This window comes from Lemur catta, chromosome 14 (assembly GCF_020740605.2).
Source record: "Lemur catta isolate mLemCat1 chromosome 14, mLemCat1.pri, whole genome shotgun sequence".
Lineage (NCBI taxonomy): Eukaryota > Metazoa > Chordata > Mammalia > Primates > Lemuridae > Lemur > Lemur catta.
Window position 1 is genome coordinate 56,439,820 of NC_059141.1, and position 13,418 is coordinate 56,453,237.

The following is a 13,418-nucleotide window of genomic DNA, read 5'->3' on the forward strand; positions in this document are numbered from 1 at the left end:
TGCTCCTGGGCTACAAACCTGTTCATCATGTTACTGTACTGAATATTGTAGGCAATTGTAACACAATGGTAAGTATTTTTGCATCTAAACATATCTAAACATAGAAAAGGTACAGTAAAAATATGATATTATAATCTTATAGGACCACTGTTGTCCTTGTGGTCTGTTGACCAAAACATCATTATGTGGCTCATGGTTACATATTTAAGTTTATAACTAATTGCCACCTGTGTCATTTTACATTTCCGTCAGCCATTTAGGAGAGTTCCAGTTGCTCTGATTCCTCATCAGCACTTGTATTGTCAAGTTTTACATTTTTTTGTTTTTGTTTTTAGCTGTCCTAATAGGTGTATAGTATGGTTTTAATTTCCATTTCCCTAATGACTAGTAATGTTGAGTGTCTTTCCCTGTGCTTATTTGCCATCTGTATATGTTCTTTGGTGAAGTATCTATTCAAATTTTTTGTCCATTTATAAAAAATAGGTAGTTTTTTTATTCTTAAGTTTTGAAAATTCTATTTATATATTTTGGATATAAGCCATTTATCCATTATGTGATTTGCAATATTTTCTTCTAACCTTTTGGCTTGTCTCTTCATTAACAGTGTTTTTCACAGAGAAGTTCTTAATTATGATGAAGTCCAGTTCTATGATTTTTTTTTCTTTTATGGATCATGCTTTTTTGTTATTGTATCTAAAGAATCTTTGCCTAACCAAAGGTCACAAAATTTTCTCCTGGCTTCTAGATTTTATAGTTTTAGGTTTTCCATTTAGGACTATAGTTCATTTTGAGTTATTTTTGTATAATATTTAAGGTATGGGTTAAGGTTCAATATTTTTTGTATGTGGTGGGTATCCCAATTTGTTCCAACATCATTTGTTGAAAACACTGTCATTTCTTTATTAAATTGCCTTTGTACTTTATCAAAAATCGATTAACCACATGTATAGGTCTATTTATGGGCTTTCCATTTTGTTCCATTGATCTGTCCACCAGTATCATGCTGTGTTAATTACTGAGTCTTCCAACTTTGTTCTTCTGTCTGAAAATTGTTTTTGCTATTCTAATTCCTTTGCCTTTCCATGACTTTTAGAATCAGCTGGTCGATTTTCTAAAAACAAAACAATCTTGCTTGGATTTTTGATTGGAAATTGCATTGAATCTATGGATCAATTTGGAGTGAATTGACATCTTAATAATACTGAGACTTCTAGTTCATGAACCTGGCTTACCTATCCGCTTATTTAGGTCATCTTTGATTTCTTTCACCAGTGTCTTGTAGTTTTCAGCATATAGGTCCTACGTATAATTTGTCTGATTTATACCTAAGTATTTTATATTTTGTGGTATTATTTTATGGTAAATGGTACTTTAAAAGAATTTTGATTTCCAATTTCTCATTGCTAGTGTATAGAAGCACAATTGATTTTTTTAAATATTGATTTTGTATTCTTTGACCTTACTGAACTCACTTATTAGTTCTCAGAACTTTTTTATAGATTCCTTGGGATTTTTAAATGTAGAATTATCATGTTGTCTGTGAATAAAGATAGTTTTATTTCTTCCTTTCCAATCTATATTTTTAAATTTCTTTTTCTTACCTTATTGCACAGGCTAAGACCTCCAATATGGTGTTGAATGTGTGTGATGAGAGTAGACATCTTTGCCTTGCTTGGGACCTGGGAAGGTAGGAGTGATCCAATAAAAATCTATTTTGGCTGGCAACTAACATTGCTCTACTGCTAAGGAAAAATTCAAGCTTTCTGCTTTTTCGTGTAAAATGCACACAAATAAATAATGAGAGATATTAAAGATAAATATTAATTAAAAACTTTAATTATATAACATGAATTTGAATAGTAAGAGACAGGAGGCCAGAATGACTGATCTATTGCAATAGTTTAGATGGAGATAATTGGTCGGTAAACTAGGCTGATGACATTAGAAGTGAAAAGGAATGGTCAGTATATGAGATTTTGAAGGAGGAATTGACAAGCTATTGTGACTTGAATAGGAAAAGGGGAGAGAGCTAGGAGGGAGTCAGAGGCTACTAAGGTTTTGAACCTGGGTGAGTGGAGATACCATTAGTAAAAAGAAACAGGAGAGTCAAAGTAGGAACTGTTTTGGGGGGAAGGAGATGATTTCAGATTTGGATACATTGAACTTACTGTGAAAGTGGGACAATGTAGTTGGTAATTTGGCTTCAGAGGTCATGAGATTTTTGATTTATCAGTTCAGAAGTGATGGTTGAAGTTCTGAGAAAGGTGGAGAGAAGAACACCAATGGAAGTACTGTAGAGAGGAGCAAGAAGGTCTGATTTAAACTTTAGGGAATGCACACTTTTAAGAGAATAGCAAAGGAGAGAGAAAGTGACTTATCAGAGCAGTAGGAAAACCAGCATTTATTTATCATTCTTTCATTTTATTCATTCTTTCATTTTCTTATTAGCCTACCCATGAATCCAGGATCATGTAGCATCAAAGTAACCTAGGAGGGTGGGATGGCCAGCAGTGTTAGGTGTTGCAGAAAAGTTAAGAAGAATGAGACTTGTGGAAAAAGCCAGTAAGTTTTGAAATTAGGAGATTTCTTCAGAAGGCACATGTTCCATGAAGTAAAATTGTGTTGGTAGGGTGAGGGAGCAGTACCATGTTCTGAAGAGATTGATGGTGAGCAAGGAGAGGCAGCAGTTGTAAATTATTAATTCTAGAGACATTTAGTAGTGAAAAGTTGAAAAGATTTAGGATAATAGGCATTGGAGTTAATAAATTCAAGGTGGTCTTTGTTGTTGCTGTTGTTTTTAAGAATATAGGATATCTGTATGTAGTTATCATTAAAGGGAAAAGAGCTCATGATGAGGGAATGTTTGAAAGGCAGTAGTAATAACAATAACAATCATTTATATAGCAATTACTATATGCTGGATATTGATATTAGCACTTCACGTGTATTAACTCATTCTAATCCTCACAATAAACTCTAAGATACTATAGATATCATTTGCATTTATTGACATGTAGGGTGTATCAAGGAATTGAGGTTATTGATTTACCAATGCAAATATAGTTTCTTAGATAAATAACAAGCTGCTATAAAGATGAACAGAAACTAGAAATGTGGACAACTTTCCCTGGTTAAACTGTTTGGATATTTCAGTGTGGTACAGTTTGTCTTCCCAACGTTTGGGTTACTTTTGGCTTTAATCATTAGTAATGGGGCTGGGTGTGGTGGTGAGTTCACCCCTGTAATCCTAATACGCTGGGAGGTCGAGGTGGGAGGATTGCTTGAGCTCAGGAGTTTGAGACCAGCTTGAGCAAGAGCGAGACCCCCTCTCTACTAAAAATATAAAAATTAGCCAGGTATCATGGTGTGTGCCTGTAGTCCTAGATACTCAGGAGGCTGAAGCAGGAGGATTGCTTGAGCCCATGAGTTTGAAGTTGCTGTGAGCTAGGCTGACACCAGGGCACTCTACTCAGGGCAACAGAGTGAGACTCTGTCTCAAAAAAAAAAAAAAAAAAAAAACTAGTAATGGGACTGTTCTCCCTTCATAAGAAACTGAGCTACTGTTCATGGTTTTTCCATTTGAATCATTGATCAGTTAACATGGACATTCTTTGTAGACCTTCTAAAATGTTAACCTGTTCCTTGTAATAGATTTAGTTATTTGCCTTTTTAAGTTAAACTTTGCATTTCAAAAATAATTGTGAAATTCAAATTTTTCTCCTAGTATGTAGTTAATTTGTACTGACATACCACTTATCCTATGTGAGGCCAGTTATTCTTTTTATACAATTAGAAGACATACTCTTGTTGGCTTACAACTTTTTAGTATCCTGAGGTCCCCAAAATAAAATTTACCTTTTTACTTTTAGACATAGCCGTTCACTCATTTTGTGAACTCATTATTTATTCTTTGTTTTCAAAATTTGCTAGTACTATATTTTCTCATGTTATTGCATTTAATCTCAACCACTGTGTGAAATAGTATTATGCAACTGTTTTAGAGACCCAGAAAACAATGTTCAGGACATCTAACTATTATAGTCTGTCTGGGATTATACGAAGTATTAAAAATGTGGAAATTGAACCCATGTCTAACTCTAAGTCTAGCCCTAGTCCTCTTTGTATTATATCACAGTTACTCTACATCACTTGCTTCTTGGAACAACTTGGCATTATGCTGTATTTGAAGCTCTTTTTTCATGTAAATAGTATTCAAGCTTTATTCCATTTTGTTTTATGTTCATATCTATACTTTTTTTGTCTTTGTCTTTCTTTTCTCTCTCTCTCTTTTTTTGAGACTGCCAATGTCATCTGGTTATTATCTACTAGTGTAATGATTTTAGTTATACTGTTGTATACAGTATGAGGTAATTCTAACATAATTTTAAATTCTATCAATTCCTTTTTAACTTAAAAAAATATAATAATTTAAAGCTTACAGAAAAGCTGCAAGAAATGGTACAAAGAATTCCCATATACTCTTCAGTCAGCTCCACCTATTGTTAAAATTTTATTGTTTGCTTTACCATGTGTTCTCTTTCCCTCTCTCCCTCCACACACACATATACAGAGTCATGAGTCCCTTACCAAGTGGAATATGTTCTGAGAAATGTGTTATTATGTATAGTATAGTAAATATTAGGTAATTATAGTAAATACATAAACCAGTAACGTAGTCATTTATTATCATTACCAAGTATTATATACTGTACATAACTGTGCTATACTTTTATACAACCGGCAGCACAGTAGGTTTGGTTTACACCAGCATCACCACAAACATGTGAGTAATGTGTTGCACTATGACATTAGGATGGCTGCCACATCACTAGGCGGTAGGAATGTTTCAGCTCCATTATAATGTTATGGGACCACCATGTGGTCCATTGTTGACTGAAATGTTATGCAGTACATGACTGTGTGTGTATATGTGTATATATACATATTTTTTTTTCTTCTGAACCATTTGAGCATAAGTTGTAGACATTATTCTCATTTATACCTAAATACTTCAGTATTGCCTAAAAAGTTCTTTTTCTTTTATATAACAGGTTAGACATTAGAGCTATATATAGATAGAATTATGATTTTCTTTTTCTTTTTCTTTTTTTTTCTTTTTTTGAGACAGAATCTCACTCTGTTGCCCAGGCTAGAGTGCTGTGGCCTCAGCCTAGCTCACAGCAACCTCAAACTTCTGGGCTCAAGCAATCCTCCTGCCTCAGCCTCCCGAGTAGCTGGGACTACAGGCATGTGCCACCATGCCGGGCTAATTTTTTCTATTTATTTTTAGTTGTCCAGCTAATTTCTTTCTATTTTTAGTAGAGACGGGGTCTTGGTCTTGCTCAGGCAGGTGTCGAACTCCTGAGCTCAAACAATCTGCCCACCTTGGCCTCCCAGAGTGCTAGGATTATAGGCGTGAGCCACCGCACCCGGCCGGAATTATGATTTTCTTTCTCATCTTCAGTAGATGGCATTGGAGAAGGATTATGTTGTTTGATGCTGGACCTACAACTTAAGTGAGAAGTTTTTTGTCATCAGTTTTTTTCTGGACCATTTGTTACTGCTTCTACCTTTGTTCTTTTTGGCTTTTACCTTTAGTTCCTGACACACCTAGAGCGGGTGTGAGAACTTACTGCCTTACCCTACAATAATGCTGCCATTCAGAGCCTGAGAATCTTTTTTCTGCTACTGCCTTTTTCTCCCTTTGCTCCCTGTACTCAGAGGTATGTGTCATAGGGCAGGCTGAGTTTCAGTAAGCTCCTAATGTGGATATTGGAAACTCCACCTGCCTGCCAAGTCCTTTTGGCTACAAGCAAAGTGGAGGCTTGGTACTCGTCATTCCTTTGCAGTAGTTGAGCTGAAGGAATGCTGAATGGCTTGTTGGAAGTTGCTTAGCGACCTCGAGTCGGGTGTGTATGAGGGTGTGTGTAGAGAAGTGAGGGTCTTGTAGTCTGTGTGGGAGATACGGGTTCCTTCCTGGTGTCATGTTAATTATCAGGCAGTATTTATTGAGTGCCTCCTTATAACTACCACTGTGATGGGAGCTTTTGGAATAGAATAATAAAATATATAATTAAGTCACAGTGGGTAATAGTCAAACAATTCTAGCTCTGCCACTTAACCATCTTTGAAGTGGGCAAGTTAATATCTTTAAGCCTCACTTTATACTTTTGTAAAATGGAACCATTTAATACCTACCTAATAGGGCTATTATGAAGATTAAATAATGAATGTAAGTATAATGTTTAGCACATGCCTGGCACTAGTTACTATTTCATTTCATGTAAATTCAAGATTTATGACTGATACCATATAAAACAGAGAGTAATAAAAACAGAATAATATGGCAGTATAATGTATAATCAAATACTTTAATTGTGACATATAGATTATAAATAGTCTGGGAATTTAGAGAAGGGAAAGAACAGTCTTGTGCAACTATTTAATATTCCTGTGCCTCAGTTTTTCCACTGGACACACTGTCGATAATGCTAGGTGATCTCCCAGAGAATGATAAAGATGTTAAAGCATTTTGCTTTTTTAGGTGGTGCATATGATGGTGTGAAGGAAAGGAGAAGTTTGAGGAACTGTTAGAAACCAAATTTAGCACTTAACATTCTTAATTTTTTCCTTATGTGGACATGGCAGCCTTATAGGAAAACTTAAAGCTGGAGATTAGGTGCTTTCCTTCCAGAAAAGGTGCTTGCTTTGGTATTATTCCCTGTTATCTCACTGGCATTTTAACTAGTTGAAAACTAAACTTGGTCAATGGATCACCTTTGATTGTGAGCCCCTTGGATATAATCTGGGGATTTAAGTGATTTATAACCCACATTGTCTTTCTGATCCTCTGGCAGAAATAAACAAACAAACAGGGAAGAAGTAGATTTCGTTCGCTTGGACTGGATATTAAGGACATGTGAGTTACTCGCCATCAGTGTTTCTCTGGGATGGGACATCTTTGCTCAGAATAGAGTTTAGACTGCTAATTTGGCCCTTCTACCTTTAAGCAGGTTTTCATAACCATACAAATGGAAAACACCTTTTAAAAAGTGTTTTATTCACAATATCCAAAAGAAAACTGTTTCAATTCCTAGTTTGGTGTGTGCATACTTAGTGATTTTTGTTTTGTTTTAAAAGTTTGTATTTGGTTTTTATTTCTGTTTAGATCAACTTTCTTCTTCAAGAAAATCTCAGAGACGTTTCCTCAAAGTAAAGTTACTCATAGCCTTTTTTTTGTCTCTCTAGTTTGAGTGTTTCTCTTTTTTGTTGTTGTTATAGTTGTTTTTTTTTTTTTGGCATTGTTTGCCAAGATTTCAAGTTTATAGTGAGAGGTGAGGCAACGTTGATCTTGGCAGAACAGTGCAAAGCCTGTAGAGTCATTAAGTGACGCAAGCTTTTGGTTTTTTTTTTTCTTTCTGTTAAAGCTTTCTGACATAGCTGGCTATTCTAGTCCCAGAAGAAAAGAGAAGAGACTTTCTGAAGATCTGGATGGGACGATAGAAGTTTGGGGCACATTAAAAAGAAGCAACGAAAACCTCAACCAAACCTCAGATAATTCAAACAAGCTTCTTGGCTTTGTGGAATCTTTTTCAGTTGCTCAGAACTTTAATTTTTACTTCAGAGGATGATGGGACAAGGCAATAGTGGGCAAGGAGGGTTATGTTGGATTCCTACTTATCTGCCTGCGTCTCCTTCCAGTTGGAAAAATCTTCAGTCCACAAAAAGCATTATTAACAAGACTGAAGAACACATCTTACCTGATCCTGGATGCTGTTGGCATTGAGGATTACATCCAGTGCACCAGGACTTCATGGAGGCAGTTCAAGAAAAATAGAGGGAAGCAATACTTAAGGATTTCTCTGTTTGCATTAGTCCTGTGCCATGTTACATTTTGGGGATTGTCTGGAACAAGTGAGGGATGGCTCTGTCATCTGGATCTAAGAGGATATCTTGAGTCCCTTGAGCTACGTGTATGATGTTTGGAAGGCATTAAACTCAAAGTCTTTCAACATAAATTCACGAAATTTTGCATTCTCTTGAGAATTCAGCAGACAGAAATTCCCTGCCAAAAACATACAAAACTTTCTCTGTGTTTTTGGGTTAAATGTGAACAATAATGTCTTGGAAGAGAAATTATTTTTCAGGGGGCCGTGGTAGTGTCCAAGGAATGTTTGCGCCTCGAAGCTCAACCTCCATAGCCCCCAGCAAAGGCCTCAGCAATGAGCCAGGACAAAACAGCTGCTTCCTCAACAGTGCCCTGCAGGTAAGGGTAATTTCTTTCTTTTTGGTGAGCTTTGACTTTTAGTTGCTAATGCTGTATTTCTGATAACTCTTTTAAATATTATACTTGACGGTCTCTGTTTGAGGTCAGTAACCTGAGGTCATTTTTTTAAGTTTATCTGTATAATCTTAGGCAAGTCACTTCATCTCTTTGAATCTCAATTACTTCATTTGTAAAAAGGAGGGTTAAAGATAATAAGAGAAATAAATAATAACTATTATTTACCTGCCTAAAGGGAGGTACCAGGTGATCTTTCTACTTGTTTATCAACTTTTTTCCTTAACCAACTTTACCATTTCCTTTTCTTCCTTTTGAGATCAAGGTGTCTTATCACCCTAGTTGCTTTTCTCTAGTATAGAAAGCAGAATTCTTTCCACAAGTCAGAGACTTTCAGGTATGTTTTTCTTGTCTCATAATATTCAGGCTCTTAACCCACACACTGAATGGAATCTAGTCTTTGTCTACTTCTTCATCTCCTCCTTTTGAGCTCTCCTCCTTTTGAGCTCAGGATTGATGTCTAGTCAGATAATGCTTGAACAGAGCTAGTGGAAAATAAATTCCTTTAAGGTGATTATCTACCCTAGATTTTCCCTTATGCTGTTGCTTGCTATTTTACTGGTCTCATAATCCCAAAGCTTCCTGTCTGTCTGTCTGTTTTGCCTAGTCAGGCCCATAGAGTGTTAGGTTCATCCCCCTTGGCCTAACTTTCAAGTAATTGTTTTCCTCTCTTTTTTGCTTTTATGCTTTTCAGAGTAAAAGTAAATGAAATTTGCCACCCAAGATAATTATAGTTGGGTAAAATATTAGCTTGACTGACTTCTTAGATGTAATGAGAAAATGGGTTACTATGAGAGAAGACAAGACAAGATAAGGTATTTGGTATAAAAAGCACTGGACTTGGGAATAAGGAGACCTGGATTCTAGTTTTAGCCTTCTATAGTCTAGTTGTGTGGCCGGGCTCGGTGGCTCACGCCTGTAATCCTAGCACTCTGGGAGGCCGAGGCGGGTGGATTGTTTGAGCTCAGGAGTTTGAGACCAGCCTGAGCAAGAGTGAGACCCTGTCACTACTAAAAATAGAAAGAAATTATATGGACAGCTAAAAATATATATAGAAAAATTAGCTGGGCATGGTGGCACATGCTGCTTGTCCCAGCTACTTGAGAGGCTGAGGCAGGAGGATTGCTTGAACCCAGGAGTTTGAGGTTGCTGTGAGCTAGGCTGATGCCACGGCACTCTAGCCCAGGCAACAGAGTGAGGCTCTGTCTCAAAAATCAATCAATCAATCAATCAATCAATAAAATAAATAAAAGTTTCAGCTGGGTGTGGTGGCTCATGCCTATAATCCTAGCACTCTGGGAGGCCCAGGCAGGAGAATCGCTTGAGGTGAGGAGTTCGAGACCAGCCTGAGCAAGAGCGAGACCCTGTCTCTACTAAAAATAGAAAAAATTAGCAGGGTGTGGTGGTACACACCTGTAGTTCCAGCTACTTGGGAGGCTGAGGGGGAAGGATGGCTTGAGCCCAGGAGTTTGAGGTTGCAGTGAGCTATTGTGATGTCACTCCACTCTAGCCAGAGTGACAGAGGGAGACTCTGTCTCAAAAAAAAGTTTCATACTCTCTGTTTTCAAGTTTTTGTTTGAAAACATTTAAAAATCTTATGCTATCAAGCCTACAGAAAGAATTTAATTACTTTGCCCAATTACTACCATAAATTTGATGTAGTTAGGGAGGTTGGTTAGGTGTTTTTCTGGGATGATGCACATTAAGTTTTTGAGTGACTTTATATACTGATAATACTTTTGTAATTTAGAAATGGGCAAAATAAAGCATTGCTATAGATGTGTGTGTTTACCTCCTTCCTGGCCATAGTCCAGGTTTTTGTAATTCTGTTTCTTTCTATATGTTGTATCTATATTGTCAATTGAAACAATAATATTTATGACTTTCCATTCTAATTTTCAGTGTCATATACGACATATATATATACATACACACGTATTTCTGTTTCCATACTTAAAGGTTGAGGCAGTGATGGTTTTAGAGTCCCTATTATAATCATGTTACATGTTGAAAATAATTATTGCTATGACCTAATATTCTAACATTTGCTATGAAACCTTTGTTTGCCACAGATGTGTTGAATCGATTACATTTGTTAAAAAAGGGTTTATTTACTTGGGGGTATAGCCTGTTTCAAAGGACCTTTAGAGGCCAGGCATGGTGGCTCATGCCTGTAATCCTAGGACCTTGGGAGGCTGAGGCAGGAGGATCACTTGAGGCCAGGAGTTCAAGACCAGCCGGGACAACGAAGTGGCACCCTTTCTCTACAAAAAATAATAACAAAAAATTAGCCGAGCGTGGTGGTATGTATCTTACTTAGGAGGCTGAGGCAGGAGGATTGCTTGAGCCCAGATGTTGGAGGCTGCAGTGAGTCATGATTGTACCACTACCACTCCAGCTCAGGTGACAGAACAAAGACCCTGTCTCTAAAAAGATAAAAAAACCTCCTAGCACTCTGGGAGGCCAAGGTGGGAGGATCACTTGAGCTCAGGAGTTTGAAACCAGCCTGAGCAAGGGTGAGACCCTGTCTCTACTAAAAATAGAAAAATTAGCTGGGCGTCGTGGTGTGCACCTGTAGTCTCAGCTACTCGGGAGGCTGAGGTAGGAGGATTGCTTGAGCCCAGGAGTTTGAGATTGCTGGGAGCTAGGCTCACGGTACGGCACTCTAGCCTGGGCAACAGAATGAGACTCTGTCTCAAAAAAAAAATATATATATAAAAAAAAAAAAACCTTTTAGAGTATGTATCTTGAGACATAAGTAAGAAGCAGCTCCAGAGGTATGCTGTGATCTGGAGCTCCAGAGGTAGTGGTTTTTCATGTTCAGATTTCCTTAGTTTTTTTTACCTAGTGTCCTTTTCTGTTCCAGGATCCCATCCAGGTTACCATGTTTACATTTATTGGTCATGGGATAGTTTCTCAGAATGTTCTTGTTTTTGATGACCTTGATACTTTTGAAGAATACTGATCAAGTATTTTGTAGGATGACCCTTTATTGGAATTTTTCTGATGTTTTTCTCATGATTAGATGGTGGTAATGGGTTTTGGGGAGGAAGACAACAAAAGTAAAGTACCAAAGTACCATTCTTATCCATCACATTAACCGTATGGGCTATGACTATGATTTATTTATCACTGTTGGTATCACTATTATTTTTTATCCTATTGACTTCAGGAGGTCACCTCTCTTAGAAAGGTCCAAAAATTGAGAATTCAAATGAAGACAAAATTCCACACTCTGATTCAAGCTTGTAATGTAAATTTTAAAATATTCTTGCTTTTCTTGTGTGGACCATTAAAATAAACCTTCACTATGTAGATTTTAATCCATAAATTTCCTCTTCAGGATCACATTTGATGTTTGTCATACCATCTTTTTTTTTTTTTTTTTTTTTTGCGACAGAGTCTCGCTCTGTTGCCCGGGCTAGAGTGAGTGCCGTGGCGTCAGCCTAGCTCACAGCAACCTCAAACTCCTGGGCTCAAGTGATCCTTCTGCCTCAGCCTCCCGAGTAGCTGGGACTACAGGCATTCGCCACCATGCCCGGCTAATTTTTTCTATATATATTTTTAGTTGGCCAGATAATTTCTTTCTATTTTTAGTAGAGATGGGGTCTCACTCAGGCTGGTCTCGAACTCCTGACCTCGAGCGATCCACCCGCCTCAGCTTCCCAGAGTGCTAGGATTATAGGCGTGAGCCACTGCACCCGGCCTGTCATACCATCTTTTTATTGTGTGACCCTCCCTTTATGATCAAATTAATATCTATCCCAGAATATGGCCATTCATCCCTCACCTGTTTTTGACATTTGTTTTAACATCCTAGAATGAGCTTTTCTCTTGGAAATAAAGATACCTTCTGCATTCATTACCTATGTTTGCTTGAACTCTTTACTTCGAAATTAAATGGTGCCTCTTCATAAAGTAATGAAGTATTTTCCCTTTTTTGCCAGGTTTTGTGGCACTTGGACATCTTCCGACGTAGCTTTAGGCAGCTTACAACACATAAGTGCATGGGAGATTCCTGCATCTTTTGTGCTCTCAAAGTAAGTACTTCAAATCTGTTTCTTCTCACTACCATTAAGTTGCCAAATGGTCAATATTTAGGTGGTTTGGTTAATCAGGGTGATATTAAACAATTTATTACTGAATTACCTGTTTATGGTTTAGTGCAAAAATGAATATGATTAGTTTTGCTTGCTTCAGAGAATTGTTACTTGGCTTGGGTACTCTCTTTTTCTGAAACTTTTTTGCTTTTACAGCTTTATTTGATGTGATAGGGTACTATTTAAGTGTGCTTCTACTTTGAGTATTTACCTATAAAGCTAATTTTAAATTTTTATTTTAAAAGAACAACTAAGTGTTTTTAATGGAATTAACTATTGCTAGTTAAAGTGAAATTTAGCAACGAATTCTTCCTATTGAGAAATGCCAGTACTAAAAATTTCCTATTTTCCTATTCCTTAATGTTTCCCATTACCACATGTAATAGATTCTTTATGCCAGTTCCCCACTTCATGCATTGTCTGAATAAAATAAAACCAGGGATTCGTTTAGAGACAATGAAAATGGCCTAAAGTGAGAGATTTCTGTTATGCTGTTAATGAAAGAACTATGTATGATGTGTAACAGACCAATTCTCTCTTGCTTTATGTGTTTTCCCAACATGTAGTATCCCTTTGTTTTCTTGGTCCAGATATATAATGGATTATTTGTGTCTGGATGAATCTGCCTGATTTCTGAGTAAACTTCCACAGTCATTTTTCAGGATGCTTGGATATGATCATTATATGTTTAATTTAGTTGCTTTTAAATCTTCAAGTAGGAATTGTGCCTGAAAATCTAGGAGAATTTCCCAGTTAAATTGGTTATTTGCAATAACTGATTCAAAACATTTTTTTGACCAGCATCGCTTTGGAATTTTAAGTCCAGGATAGGCAGATATCTTTAGAAAGAGATAAGTGAGTCTTCTGAACTTTTTGCCACTTGGGTCACAAACATCTTTTTTTTTTTTTTTTTTGACAGAGTCTCCTTCTGTCTTCCCAGCTAGAGTGTAGTGGTGTCATCATAGCTCACTGCAACC

General features: G+C 36.9%; 1 protein-coding gene across 13 annotated transcripts in view; it reads left to right on the forward strand.

Moving 5' to 3' along the window:
• The window catches only part of USP54 (ubiquitin specific peptidase 54), a 114,578-nt gene that overhangs the window by 47,725 nt on the left and 53,435 nt on the right, over positions 1-13,418 (forward strand). For 9 of the 13 annotated variants that reach the window (XM_045568982.1, XM_045568989.1, XM_045568988.1 and 6 more), the window contains exons 1-4: positions 1,649-1,687; positions 6,858-6,919; positions 7,428-8,266; positions 12,289-12,381. In XM_045568982.1, coding sequence (XP_045424938.1) covers positions 8,120-8,266; positions 12,289-12,381 — 240 coding nt within the window. In that variant the 5' untranslated portion in view covers positions 1,649-1,687; positions 6,858-6,919; positions 7,428-8,119. Of the gene's footprint in view, positions 1-1,648; positions 1,688-6,857; positions 6,920-7,427; positions 8,267-12,288; positions 12,382-13,418 lie in introns of those variants that run through there. The other 4 variants (XM_045568984.1, XM_045568983.1, XM_045568987.1 and 1 more) reach the window with 3 other exon arrangements.